General features: G+C 43.4%; 1 protein-coding gene across 1 annotated transcript in view; it reads left to right on the top strand.

Annotated features, from left to right (window-relative positions):
- The window catches only part of btbd7 (BTB (POZ) domain containing 7), a gene marked incomplete at its 3' end in the record, with an annotated part of 56,044 nt that overhangs the window by 18,224 nt on the left and 22,651 nt on the right, over nt 1-15,169 (top strand). Inside the window, exons 2-3 of the mRNA XM_084440180.1 lie at nt 1,914-2,142; nt 7,928-9,100. Coding sequence (XP_084296306.1) covers nt 2,061-2,142; nt 7,928-9,100 — 1,255 coding nt within the window. The 5' untranslated portion in view covers nt 1,914-2,060. The remainder of the gene's footprint in view (nt 1-1,913; nt 2,143-7,927; nt 9,101-15,169) is intronic.

Here is a 15,169-nt window from a genome sequence, read left to right as displayed (position 1 = left end):
GTAGACATTTACCCTATAGAATAGGGAGAGATGCACTGTACAAGGTCAACGAGGAAGAGAACGCTAGGGAGTAGGGATGCACCAATCCCACCAGCATAGATCGGAACCGTACGGTTTTTCCCTTTTAAGCACAACCGGTCAGATTTATTTTGTATTTTGACTGAGTTAAAACACACTAGAAGGTCTGTGTTACTATATATGGCTTAATTCACCTCAAAATGTATCTTAAGGTTATTTTCCTAGCCTGATAAACCAGAAATCATTGCAATATTTTTTTTTACATTTTCAGAGTCTGGACTTAAACCTGCCTAGAGCGATTTGAGTTTTCCCAGAAAATGGGGCACCAAGCAGGAAGCTGCATTTTAACAGCTGTTCCGCCCCCAGTCCCTGATTGGTTCCAGTAGATGATGATGCGAAATACAGGAGTACGCTAGTAGTAGAACAGTAATGGCAGCTCCTGAAGAAATAAGCGGTAATGTTAATGTTAGAAAGATAAACACAACCAAGTTATTGCAGAAATACTGCAGACTCAATAACAACAATTAAAGAACAAGAGTATGCACTAGCTGAGTTTCTCAGCGGAAAATACATTTTTGCTGTTCTTCCAACTGGATTTGGCAAAGGTTTGATCTGTTTTGTTACGCTGATTGGCTGAAAGAGTTTGTCTGTCAAGGCAAGTACTCCCGCCCATTCAAATAGCTCTGGGCGGTGATCAAACTCATAGTGAAAACATTAAAAAAAAAATTGGCAATGAGTCTGGTTTACCAGGGTATTATTTTCCTAGATAGGGCTATTTATTTGACGAGGAGTGTATAATCTGTTTGGTGGGACTTTTCTCTTGTTGAATAAACCATATCTAACATCCTTTGCCATTCTGCGCTTTTCTCCTCAGAACAACACATTTGGTATTTTGCTTCTTTTTTTTTTCATATAGCTCCAGCTCCCACTATTTAGCAATAACTGTTTTTTTCCAAATTTTGTCAAAACGAATTAAAACCACCTGTTATCAGATTGTTTCATTGAGCCATAGTGTCCTAATTAAATCCAACTTCAATGACTCACCCCTACCAGTCGCCACATTATTCCATCATTTCTGCCTGTTGTTGTCAAATTACAGATTTTTTCCCCCCCATTTCCTCACAGTCAATGTTTTGAGCAGGGAAAACTGGACCCTGAAGCCTCTTAGGGCTAATGAAGGCTCCCCCCCGAGCAGCTACTGGCAGCGCAGGATTGGACTGTACTTTCAAATGAAACAACTATCAGGATAGCAATGGAGCATTTTGTGTTACATATCCAAGCAAGCAAAAGCCGAAAGTTGGTCTTTGCTTTGGGTCTGAAATACTCGATGAACGTGGATAGGTCACAAATTGCTCAATGTTACCAAAACTGGAGACAATGTTTTGGAAACATTGAGGTTTTTGTTTGCTTGCAAATTTTAGTAACTACTGTAACTCACCAACAGTAAAAACATGGGTGATTTCCTTGCTTAATGTCAACTAAAATAGCTAGCAGTGAAACTAGATTGACAAGGAGCTAAGACAATCTACCAATATTTGTAGAAATTCAGTTTGGGCAAGTACACTTCTGGATTTCTACTTGCCTCAACCTAGGTTAAAATACTTTGGATTAACTATACTATCCATGCAAATAAATGCAGAATGGGCATCTGTCCAATATCAAGAAGGGCTATCTAATATCAAGTCATTCATATTCTTAAGAGCTGCATTGCAGAACAGTTTTCTATTCCTAGCCTATATGTCATTATCCCTTTAAATGCTATGCTTTCTCCTACCTGCAATTATCCTCATTCAAGAGACCCAAGTCTACAGGTAGCAGGATACCTCAAGCCAAATTTAAATCTTACTTCTTAACCATACCTTAACACACCTTTTCTCCCCCTCTGTTTCTTTTAGAAATGGCCTGTGGAGCTAGAATCAGTGACAACCAGGCTCTGAGTGTGTCCAGGCCCTGAGTCCAGGGTCATTTGCTTGGGCAGAATGCGAAAGCAGGAGTGGCTCCAGTGGTCCATGTGAAGAGTGGAGAGGCGGTTGAAGGAGAGGATGGGTGTCAATGCCTCCAGTTACCCTCACTCATGCTCACCCCGTTTTGGGAGCAACTCACAGAGTCAGCAGACCTTCATAGGTGGGTTCTCTTATCAGCTTTCACACCGACCTTCATGTTGAAAATCTCACACCTTAAATAAACAAAAAATATATTTTTATTATTTTTCACAGCAGAATAAACATTTGTGATGAGCGGTATTGTTCTGATGCATTTACAACATTGCTTCATTTTGTTCCTAAGAGGTTTTCATCTTCATCATTTTTTACCTCTACCCCAGTGACATCATCTTCAGTGCATGTGTTGGTTTGTTCGTTGGTTGGTTTGCGCTTTTAGTGCAGCAGATTAGTGAAACAATCGTTCAGTTTGTGGTAAGTGTAACATTTAAAAAAAATAATAAAAAAGTTTCTTCTGGACCTAATTTTTCCAAAAAGCCTGTTAGCCACGTAAGAAAACTAATATGGCCGCCATTTTCCAAAATGGCCACAGTCAAAAGACATTTTGTGTTTTTTGGGATTATTTGATAGGATAATCAAATTTTGCTGATTGTGGCACCAAAATATAGGGTTTTGAGTAGGAAAAACATTTGGCATTATCACAAAATTGTAAGCCGTTTTTACAAATGTTACGTTAGCAGTGGCAGGAGGGGAACTTAGTTCTGTCAGTATGACTGAACTACTGTATGTTTGGAGTGGATGCATAACCGAATGTATTCATCACAAAAAATAATCATCACTTTTGCAGGCACACAGCTGTATGCACTGAAGGCCAAAGCAGTAGCATTTGCATCTACCACGACATTTAGTCTTGCACCCGCATTTAGTGCAGGTGCAATTGGTGGGAGTGTCATCCACACTACTTGCCAACTTACATCTTCTTTTCACCATCCCCAGTTGGCAGGGCTGTGCAAGAGATGCCCTTGTAGGTGGAATGGCATCATAGGACCTCTGCTTCCGTGCAAACAGGTCAAGTCTGCTTCATCAACCCCATCAGCTGTGCTGTTCTTGTCATAACTTGTAATGACAAACTTCTCAAGCACGCTGAGATCTGCATCATCTGGGTATTGATTGAGCTTCTGGAAGACACTTAAGACCACACTTCCCAGGTTTGCCATGCAGTCTTTTTGCCTTTACCATGAAAGGCTGACAATACATATCCAGTGAAAGTGTGAAAGGAAAGGATGCCAATGAATTTTTCAGGGCCTAGATTCTTCACTATATCATGAACTAGTAACCACCTGATGGACTGACCTTGACCAAATTCAATCCACAGCTCTTCTAAGCCTGCATCCTGGAGAGTCGCAAAAACACTGACTACAACAGCAAGAATATCTGTGTCACAGGCCTTAACCAACACAGATTTGTTCTCTTGCTCAACTGCATGTAGGGCATGCAGGAAGTTTCTGTAACAGCCTCTTCATGGTTGCAAGGACTTAGCCTTCCAGACTGTTGGTTTTGTTGCAAAGAACATGTTCTCCTTTGGTCACAATAACCATATTGTCCGGACACAACATCACAGTTTTGTAATGTATCTTTGGAACAACATCTTAGACAGCATATTCTTCAAATGTCTTTACAAGAGAGGACCCATCAATGATGATGGCGTCACATTTTGGTTCTGTGTCTGGAGGAGAAATATCAGTTTCCAGAATGTTGACAAGCTGAGACTTCAGACCACTTTGGAGTTTTCTGGTCTCACTCAATGCTGCAGGGAAAGACTGGTTCTCATGCTTAAAGAACTCGAGCAGATCACATTCACGTGATTGACAGGATATGAAGAGCTGTGACAAGATGTGACAGTCCTCTTTTAGCACTTGCACCTTCATGTCACTTGTACCTGATTCTGCCTCTTGGCGAAAGAAGCCAACCTTGTTCTTCTTTATTGGTTTGTAGAAGGAAGACTCATCACCCAGACTCTTGAAAAAGTCTCTGAAGGCAACCTTACCTTTCTCAAGATGAGTTCTAATGAGCTCTGCAGCGCTAGGATGTGCAATGGTTTTTGTGTCAAATGTGAGAAGGTCTCTGGACTCCTCCGGAAAAGGGTTGCCCAGATCCTTCATCACACAGAACAACTTCTAGACCTTGTCTCTGAAGGGTTTCTGAGACTGGTAAGTCTGCTCATGGTGTCTGACATCTTCCCTGGCTACTTTGACCTGAGATGCAGACTCATTAAGAAACCAAATGACTAACCTCTGGTCCAGATACCATCCATTGCCTCAGTGCATATGAGTCCTCAGTTATTCAAATGACACCACCATCACCTTTGACAATTGCATTGGCCTGCTCATGGGCTTGGTCAATGGCTAAGCCAGAAAATTCCCTGTGTGTCTTGTGGGCCATGAACTTCGCCTGTTGAAATTCAATGGCCAGCTGAGGATGCGTTTGTTCTAAAGAGACCATGTCTTTGAGATGTATGGGAAGCCATCGAGCATAGTTCATATTGTTCGCAAAGAAGAACGGGATGAGTGAAGACAATGCTTGACAATACAAAGTGAAGTTAGCCTCTCTGAAAGACCTGATCAACGAGAAAGTCACCAATTGCATTGATAACACAAGATCCTAGAATTGAAACTGTGGGCTCTCCATCCTGCGTTTCTCATACCAGTCTTCAAAACTTAAAGCAGTCCGGGCTTGTTCATTTTCTTCTCTGGAATAGAATTCTTAAGCTTCCTTCTGGAGCATGTAGACGCAGCACACTGTAACTTGGTGAACTTGGCGTGTTCTTGTTACACTTGAAGCAGAAAAAAATGACTGCTGTTCCAGAAGAATCCACGCCCGCCTCCACATTCTTTTTTGTGAAAAAAGCAGGATGAACATTAGTATAGGAATCAGGAAGATCTGGAACTTTCTTAACCTTGCTGTTCCTAATTTTAATTGGCTATCGAACTTCTTAATTTTCTGATGTTAGATGCTGAAAGATAGAGATGCTTGTTCCATGGAAGGAAGTAGTTGCTCTTGTAGATGATGGATTATGGTCTATGTTATCAATTGCAGCTGTGCAAAAGAGGGTAAGGGAGGACAATAATAATATAATATCGTAATATTTTGCTAGCTTTAGCAAGAATAATGACATCAGAATAGATGGGTCTGACAAGACTGGACCCATGTCTTTTTGAATAATATTTTTGAATGCCAGAAGAACATCTCTTCCTCTCTTCCTTTCTTGTATGCTTCCAGCTCAGGAATCTCTGCCAAAAGCCCGTCTTTCAGTCTGGTAGCATTTACATCTGTGATGTCTGTCACAATTTGTTGAAGCCTCTGCTTTTACAAGCTAACCAATTCAGCAAGTCGAAAAACAACAGGCTCATTACTGTTTTTTCTGGACTCAGTTACATATGTAGGCAGCTCTGAGAACACAAGTGGAAGTGCTTCCTTTTCTGGAGGCACACCAGTTTTGTCGTGTTTCTCAGCTGCTAACAGATGTGCCCTCTCTCTCTGGTACAGGGCTGTTAAGCAGGAGAAATTGTACTTCAACTCCTGTGCCACTACATCTCCACCACTTACTAATAGCCAGAAGTTTACCATCATTTATGTTACAAGCACATTGATTGAGTCTGTCATTCAATTGCATGGTCATTGCCTGTCGTAGTTCAGACTCAGGTTCAATCTTTTCGCACAAGAAACACTGCTGCACTTCAAGCATAGTCTGCACATTTTTGAGTGCCCCTCATCATTCTGGATGTCAGCTGCCCTTTTTCTGGCACACTCAAGCTTGCTATTACTGTACATCAGACTACAGCTTTGGTGATATTTTGCATTATTCCTTCTAAAAGTTTCTTCAATGCCTCCTCCATCGTCTTATCGGGACATGTCAAACCTGATTGGCAGCTGGTTAATTTCTTTAAAGAGTGGTACATTTGTGGCAATCTTAAAATAACCATAGTTTTCAGGATGACATGCATAATGAGTTGGAGGAGATTTGAACTCTTCCTTTTTATCAGACTGACAGAGGCAACACTTCCTCAGTCAGTTTGAGGTGCACAACTCAGTGGATTAGAAGTGGACATTTTGTGTGACGGTTTAGGCAGAGGGGCTATCCTTTTACCTAACTGTACAGAATACCTGTACTATGTAACTATAACTATAGTGAGTACTACAGTTAGTAGACTACAACTACAGTGAGTATACTACTTGGCCGACACTGAACCCCACGCTGAGTCTCACAGCAATGATGACATCACGCTTATAAAAAGAATGTCAATAAATTGACATTGATTAAAACATTAATGTGGATCAAAAGATTGCTTAGAGAACTCTACATCCAGTTGAAACTTAATCTCTGATCGAATTACGACAGAAAACTGTGAATTTTAGTCAAAAATGGCCGCCATCTTGAAAACTAGAATCCATATTGAATTTTTATTGGCACCATTTAATTAATGTCAAAATACATTTTGATAACTAGATAATTAAAATATATCCAGCCATCCAAGTTGTACATTAGAAAAAAACTTTTTTTTACATTTGATGTGACGGCCATCTTGAAAAATGGCCACCATCCTGACCAATTTCCATGAAGCTCTGTGGAGGGGTGTAGCATGAGCCAATTTAGAAATCTTTAAATTTTGGAGCAGATCGGAATCATGAGGCGTGTCCGCAAGCCATCTTAACAGATGTTTTTCTCGTGAATCTCAAGCATGCGCATACGACAAGATTTGAAAAAATAACGGCTCATCACAAACTAGGATATTATCGTGCTCGAGGGAGCAACAAACCACTGGTCTCGTCGTCTCACTTGTAAAGTAGTGACATAATAATCTTAAATATCAAACATGTTTGATATTCTCAGCGCGGCCCCTATGGGTCTTGGAGCCGATCAGAAGGTTTAAGATTGGATCTGTAAACCACTCACATTACAAGATAATCTGGGCCGAGCAATGTTCCAGATTAGATTTCTCCTCAGATTATCGGGTGAATAGGGGATAAATCCTGTATTGTGAGCCCGGCATTAGATGACAAGGCTACTAACTTGGCACAGCCAGGATAGAAAGGGAAGGTGGGATAAAAACATACAGTAAATCAGCTGGGATACATGAATAGTTGTGTGTGAGACAGCCTTGCAGGTCAGCACAGACACTCTGATCAGAGTCTTCCCATTTGAGAGCAGGTGAAGGTCTGTGGAGAGATGAAAACAAAACACAATGGCTAATAAACGGTAAATGGACTGCACTTATATAGCGCTTTTCCACCTTATCGGCACTCAGCCATTTTAGCGTCACTAATAAGTCAACTGCAGAAGCTGACACTTTTAGGGTTTTTATTTTCAGTGTTTTCTTCATCAAATCCCAACAAAGAATAATCAGAATATTAACATGGAGATCCACTACAGAGGCTCACTGGTTTGATTCCTGTAAATGTCCAGTCTCTTGGTTAAAGATATTCATCACAAGCTGTAGGTTATCACTTAACATTTAAGTGTAATTAATTACCATACAACCACTATGATAATATCTGAAATAACACAGTATTACATAGGAACTGCTATGTAACATGGTATTACAGTACTGTGGGTAACTACAAAAGTGGAAGGGATATTTAGACCTCACCAATAGGGCTGGGTAAAAAAAATCGATCAAATGATTCAGAATCGATTCATGAATCCCAAAATCGATCTTTTATTTAATGAATGGATGAATAAATGAAGGAATGAATAGTTCATTGATTCATTCATTCATTCATTTTTGGAAATCAGTATCGATACTCAGCCCTAGTATTGATGTGTTGCATAACTTGGCAGTCATGTAATTAAGGTTACAGCTAAAAAAGGTTTTGGTAACACTAACCGAATCGATATTGAATCGAATTGAATCGTGATCGATAACCAGCCCTACTCACCAAGCTAACCGTGTGTTATGGTCTCCTCGCAGGGACGTCGTCCTACAGCCCGCAGGGCTATGGCGCAGAGGGGAAGCTGTACAGCCTGGAGCCGGGCTCCGACAAGCCCCAGGACAAGAAGAAGAAGAGCTCCAGCCTGGCCACGCTGAAGAGGCGCTTCATAAAGCGCCGTAAATCCAGCCGCTCCGCCGACCACGCCCGCCAGATGCGCGAGCTCCTCTCGGGCTGGGACGTGCGCGACGCCAACGCCCTGGCGGAGGAGTACGAGGGCACGGCCGCCCTGAAGGAGCTGAGTCTGCAGGCGGGGCTGGCGCGCGGTCACGCCCGCACCCTGCAGCGCGACCTGGCGTCCCTCTACCAGCACAAGTACTGCACCGACGTGGACCTGATCTTCCAGGACTCGTGCTTCCCGGCGCACAGGGCCGTGCTGGCCGCCCGGTGTCCCTTCTTCAAGACGCTGCTGTCGTCCTCGCCGGGGTACGGGGCGGAGGTGCTTCTGGACGTGGGCACGGCAGGCATGGACGCGGCCATGTTCTCGGCGCTCCTCCACTACCTGTACACGGGCGAGCTGGGGCCGGAGGTGGACGCGCGGTTGCGCAACATGGATGTGCTGGTGCGCCTCAGCGAGGAGTTCGGCACGCCCAGCTCCCTGGAGGAGGACATGAGGGGGCTGTGCGAGCACATGTGCTACTACGACTCGCTGCTCAGCTTCTCGTCCGACGCCGAACTGGTGGAGGCCTTCAGCTCGGCGGCGCCGGCCACGGGGGGCAGGCCCGGCGGCGGGCCCGGGATGGGGAGCGGCGGAGGGGGAGGCGGCAGCGGCGGGGCGGTCGTCCAGGGTCCCGCGGACGAGGAACTCCGCGCCCACAAGGCGGTCCTCTCGGCCCGCTCGCCGTTCTTCCGGAACCTCCTCCAGCGGCGCATCCGGGCCGGCGAGGAGATCACGGAGCGGGCGCTGCACACGCCCACGCGCATCGTCCTGGACGAGTCCATCATCCCCAAGAAGTACGCGCGCGTCATCCTGCACTGCATGTACACGGACGCGGTGGAACTGGGGCTGGTGCTGAGGGGCAGCCCCTCGGCGGGGAGCCTGGGGGAGGTGCAGGCCCTGGTGGCCGGGGCCAGGGGCGGCGTGACCCGCGCCGAGGAGGCCATGGAGCTCTACCACATCGCCCTGTTCTTGGAGTTCAGCATGCTCGCCCAAGGTAAGAGCCCAAAGCCCAGGCTTCTTTCTCCTACAGCTTTCCTGCTTGCAGACGCCTACAATGCTGGGCTGAGTTTCCCAGAGGCATCGTAGCGCTACGTTCATCGTAAGCTATGGCGTTCATCATAGCGCTACGATGAACGTAGCGCTACGATGCCTCTGGGAAACTCGGCCCTGGTCTTTCTTTACACCCTAATGAATTCACATGCTGTTTAGAGTGAGTGTAGCACCGCATGGTGATAAATGTAGCTTAGGAATCCCCCCCCCTCCTCAATTGTCAGGGCTCAGATTTTTACCAGTTCCAACTCGATCAAGAAAGAAAGTTCGGATCAGACACACATACTGTAATGTACATCTAATGTGCGTGCGCACACTCACCTGCACAGAACCATGTACTGTAAGTAAACACTTGAATCCAGAAATGCTTACCTATTTATCATCCCATTCAAAAGTGCATCTGGAGTTGTTTTACAGACTCCATATGGACAATAGATTAGCCTATTGGATCCTAAGGCCACATCTTGAGTTTTTTTTTTTTCTTCAGTCGCACATCATTGCTCCCAGGCAAGAGAATGGATTTTTAAGCCTTGAAGTAATGGGCTCTTAAAATGGAATATTGACAAGGCAATTATTTCGGATTTTGCAAAGATAAGACATCTCCCATAGAGACCACATACTGATTAATTGAATGCCTTGCCTTTAGATTTTAAAGGAAATAAAGTGTTCAAGGATTGCCTGTGGGTTGCTCACTAACACAGCTTGACTGCCACATACAAACAGGAACATCATCAGCAATTATTTTCATTACAAAATAGACTAGTATGAGAAGCACTCGCCATTCAGAGATGCTACATTCAGCTTAATCAGGAAACAGTCTAACGGTCAGCAATGACACCAGTCTGCAAACTGTGTTCAAAGAAGCTGTTATTAGGGGTTTAATGTGACCCACAGCCTCTTTATAGCACACAGTGACACACTGAACCTGCTGCACTGCACAAGTCTCATGTCCATAAGGGATCGTTGAGTTTATTCCATCACGGACATGACATAAAACAGTCAGCCCCAGAATGGAAAAAAAGGCCCCGCGTTAATGCTGAAGAGACCTTTGCTATTCAGGCGTCAAGTTCCGCCCCCTCCCCCCCCAGTTACTGTTGCTATGCCCCACAAGCTTTGGAGCGCGTTAATAAAATGTCCACTGAACAGCGCATACCTGATGATTCTCTCAAGGATTCCTGACAATATTGCTGTATGTTATTTGCCAAATGCCACTACTTTGTCTAAGAGAGTTAGAACTCTAGAACTATAGAAAGGCTTGAACTATTTCACACAAGGATATATCCATGAGATTTGGATTTCAGACGGAGCAAGTGACAACATAAGAGTTGATTTTAGGTATTGGCGATCAATGTAGAAGGTATAGATGCCTCAAAGGTCCAGATTCAAATTCGTCAGGACAAAATGGAGGAGTCTAACTGCACATGTAATGCAGTAAGTTAGTGGCATCCATTCTTAAAATAAAATAAGCCTGTGAGAAAGATCTGTTAACTACTAGCTATGGGCTAATTAGCTAATCAAGCACCTAACGTTACTAGCTTCGTAGCTTTTTGTGTCGCCGCTGCTGTAAACTGATGTGTGGAGGGAGGTGTGGAGTATTGTACAGCAACACTGTTCCTTTGGTTTTATTTTGCATCAAAGCCACATCTTTTTTTGTCTACATTGAAATATTTTCAATATGGCATTAATGCTATGCATTGTCCTGAGTGGATCATTTTCATGTTCCAGGCGCAAGGCTAATAATTTACTGTACTCAAATCTCATCCCTCATGCTGTGTTCACACCGGGCGCAATTTTTTCCGGCTGCGTGGCGAGTTTACATAGAAAGTCAATACAATTCGCACGAACTGGGCTGCGGGCGGCACGGGCGGCGCGACTCATGCGAACTGCCGCACGGCGAATTCGCCAAAAGTTTAAAAAATTGAACTTTTGGCGAATTCGCCGCGCGGCAACCCCTTCAGTTGTGTCGCTGGATCCAGCGGCGAGATTCAGGCGAACTGGGCGGCCCGCCGCGCCCGGTCTGAACACGGCATCAGAGGGCAGAGAGGGTGCTATTCTCAGGTCACTGTACAAGTGCTGCCAATCCCCCGGGAAAGCTCAGATTGCCTATGTCAGCTATTCTCTACAGCCATCCCCCGAGTCAGCATTGATAATGGCTATTGATCTGGTGGTGCCATGTAAGCTTTGCTGGTGCTTACTCCCTCAGTTTTTTGGTTTTTATCTCCTGGGGGGTATGCCAGAAAGCGGGTTCGATAAACTCTTGAGTCTAGCCCTGAAGTCTGAGTTGATTTACACTGAGATTGGAAACTCGTTTTCAGTTTTCGGTTCGAGAAAAGCGGATCTTGGCTGGACCAAGTTGGCTCATTCAACACTGAATAGGTACGGCTTGAGTGAAGCGCGTGTGTGAGGGACTATACAGCGCCATCATCAGTAGAACTCCCATACCATGATTCACCATGGCAACCTATGAGAAAAAAAGTAGGGTTGTCAATCTTTTAAAAAAAATGCAATCGAACTATTCGCGATAATAGGCTGCGATTAATCATGATTAATCACAAGTTTAATATACTAGTATTTACTTGTATTTTGGAAGGGATGAAATAGCCTATGTGTGGTGCTTTAATAGCCTGACATTCAGATTCAGGGGCTGGAGCCAGCCTTGTTAGTTTTTTTTTACTTAACTTGCTTCGGTGGAAAGACATCTGCAATATGTGCAATCAACTGGTTTTATCTAAACTTCCAACTTCCATCAACTTTTTGAAACGAAATTCACCATGCCCAATGTGAATGTCTGTTGTATGTCCAATATGAAACCAACTTTACCTCGGACCGCCAAGTTATTGCAGCACAATCTGCTTAACGAGTGTTTACCTGGCTGAATTACTGCATGTTGTCACAGGTAAACACTCGCATTAGGAATTACGGGAGGAACTTGGGGTCAATTTTGGTAATATTGCGTTAATTACTTTTAACGCGTTTAAGTTTCCAGATTAATCATGAGCGTTAATGCGTTAAACGTTGACAGCCCTAAAAAAAAAGATTGTTCCACTTCACCACACTGGAACTTGTAGTTTCCCTCATCTCAGGGTTAGCAAACTCAGTTTTCACTAAACCTGCTTTCTGGAAAAGCCCTCTGGCGACAGCAAGTTTAAGCAGTGCAATCACTGGTCATTACAAGACCTATGGAATAGATCTATGTTTTTTTCTCTTAGGTTTTTGTGTCTCACAGAAATGACAGACAAGTTGAACAGTAGCCAGTTATAATAGACCAGATTCTGGACATGCTTATGTTTAGGAAAAGTGAATGACTAACAGGATGGAATCATTGGTGTAAGATTTCCCAACTCCGCTTCTAACCACAAGATAAAGATCTCATGACCTCCTTTATATGGCCTATGTGAATTTGAGTGGCTTATTGGAAGAGGCCCACAATGCTTCAACTTGGTGATTAATAGCAAGTGTCACATTTCACCATTGCAATGCCTTGTAAATCACGTTGTTGTTTGAGGGGAAGTCATGCTTTCGTGTCATTCCTCGTTATGTACGTCGTTGGTATTTTGCAAACTAAATGTATCATGAGTGAGATTGCAAGTTAATAGAGTGCGAACATACATCTTCCAGGATTAATTAATCAACTCTCTCCATCCATGTGCAATGGAATGATGTCATGAACAACGTTATTTCGAATGGAACAGGCTGCTATTGCTGTTTCACCATTTGTCTAATGTTTAGGGTAACTATCCCTTTAAGTTGTCTCTCGGTCATAGCTGCTGTACATGCTTCCTCAGCCAGGTAACGGGCTATTAGTGGTGTTCCCCATATGGCTGTGACGTGACCCACCCTCAGCAGTAGATTAAGTGTTTTTTAAGGCAGTGCCGGCTGCCACAACAAGCTGCTTCGTCTCAACCAATCTTCCATACAACTGTCACTTGCAACTTTCACGAATACAAGTCTAATACAGTCTCGCTGAGGTAGCATCTGATGGGGGTATTAGAAGCTGACACAGATGAGCCGCTGTCTCATTTAATGTCTCTTAAACTGAACAGCTGCCGTCCCACTCAACATTTAATGCCCCTCACTCGATCTGTATGGTGTCTCGTTCATCCCTCATTCGCTGCATTTCATAGCCGTTATGCTCTTTCACTCTGGATCTCAAGTACCTAGCTACTGTAGCATCTGTCACCATCTACTGATCTCTTTCTGTACGCCTGGCGAGTCCAAATCTTCACAGAACAATACGGGGAACTTGGTAGCGCAAGCTACCATTTTCCCTTCTGGGTAACACTTTATATTAAGGTAATCTTAGTTAATAGGTAATAAGGTGAGTGTAGCATGAGCCGACTTAGAAACCGTTACATTTTGCAGCGGATCCGAATCACGGGGTCGGTCCACGAGCCGTTTCTTGTTTCTTGTTTGTTTGTTTATTAGCAGGACTACGCAAAAACTACCAGACCAATGTTCACAGAAAAACTAACTATAGTATATAATAAGCTGTTTGCCATTAGCAGAGAAGATGTCACATTTTTCATGGTGGCACCCCACATACTCAGCTGTGCAGCTCATCTCACAAATGCATGTTCCTCACAAATGGGGCACCATTTAAAAGGGAATTAAACCGGCTTTCCAACAGTATAAAATGTATTGCCAAGAAGCATTGTTACAACAGAGTAATCATCTACCAAACACAAATTTCTGAACTTTATGAACCTAAAGTATCACCAAATAGCTAGCTTGTCTGTGGCGTAGCAGGTAAGAACAATGTTTTTGCTGCGGGAGACCGGGTTCAAATCCACCCCCAATAAAAATACTCAACGCAGACGAGTTGAGATCGGTTACAAGTGCATACTAACGAGTTTATTAACCTTAAGGCACTGTTCTCACTTTAGATCCGGTAGTTGCAAAATGCATAACATTGTGCATCATAAGTGCATAATTAGCGGCTAATAAGTATGTATAAGAAACTAATAAGGCTTTTATTAACATTCTTAAACAGTTTATAAACTGTTAACAAGTTTCTTATAAATATGAATATGTGCATAATTAACAGCCATAAGTATGTATAAGAAACAAAGGCTTTTATTAACATTAAGAATTAACAAGTTTCTTATTAATATCTTACAATCGAACAATAAACATTGGTAATGCTATTATTAACACTTGTAAATATCTTATTAACAAATATTTACTTTAATAAGCATCTTATAAGGACCTTATTCCCTATTAACTAATGCTTAGTAAGAGAACCTTGATATAAAGTGCTACCCACTTCTGTATGGTTATCAAGCTCTTAACAGTCCTCTGAAGGCAAAGCAATGTAACTGGACTCGAGTGTTGGCTCTCTTGGGTCAAGCTCAGTCCACATCAAGTGCTCTTCGACTCACCGGTGGCTCACTGTCTAATGTGCTCTGAGTGTTCACACACAGCACAGCTCTGGCGCGTCCTCATGGGAAACATTAAGCGACTTTTACTTCGACTCACAAATCAATCTCTAAACGCTTTCCTCAAATAGAGACTGAGGACATTGTCCCTGGTTTCATTGCTAAAACTGCGTGGAAACTATTAGAGTTGGAGAGTGTTGCAGAACCAATCCAGGAGAGTAAAAAATGCATTGCAGAACCAAAGTCTGTAGGAGTTAGGTTTGTACAGATCTGAACTAATCCAAAGTCTTTAGGAGTTAGGTTTGTTCAGATCTGAACTAATCCAAAGTCTTTAGGAGTTAGGTTTGCTCAGATTTGATCCAATCCAGAGTCTTTAGGAGTTAGGTTTGCTCAGATTTGAACCAATCCAAAGTCTTTAGGAGTTAGGTTTGTTCAGATTTGAACCAATCCAAAGCAGTAGGCAGGATTGTTAGCGGCGATTCTCACCAGCGTTCTAGCGACTATCTTGAATATAGAAATGCCCAGACAATTGGTAGGCAGAGATCTCCGATTGTCCGGTATTACAAGACTAGCTTTTACCACACTTAATACCCGTTATCATCAGAGTAAACTCCTACTACACACATAGCGGGTCTACA

The sequence above is a fragment of the Borostomias antarcticus genome (genome assembly GCF_949987555.1).
Source record: "Borostomias antarcticus genome assembly, chromosome: 6".
NCBI classification, from domain to species: domain Eukaryota; kingdom Metazoa; phylum Chordata; class Actinopteri; order Stomiiformes; family Stomiidae; genus Borostomias; species Borostomias antarcticus.
Note: the sequence above shows the minus strand (reverse complement) of the source record. Positions and strands in the feature narration are given on the sequence as shown.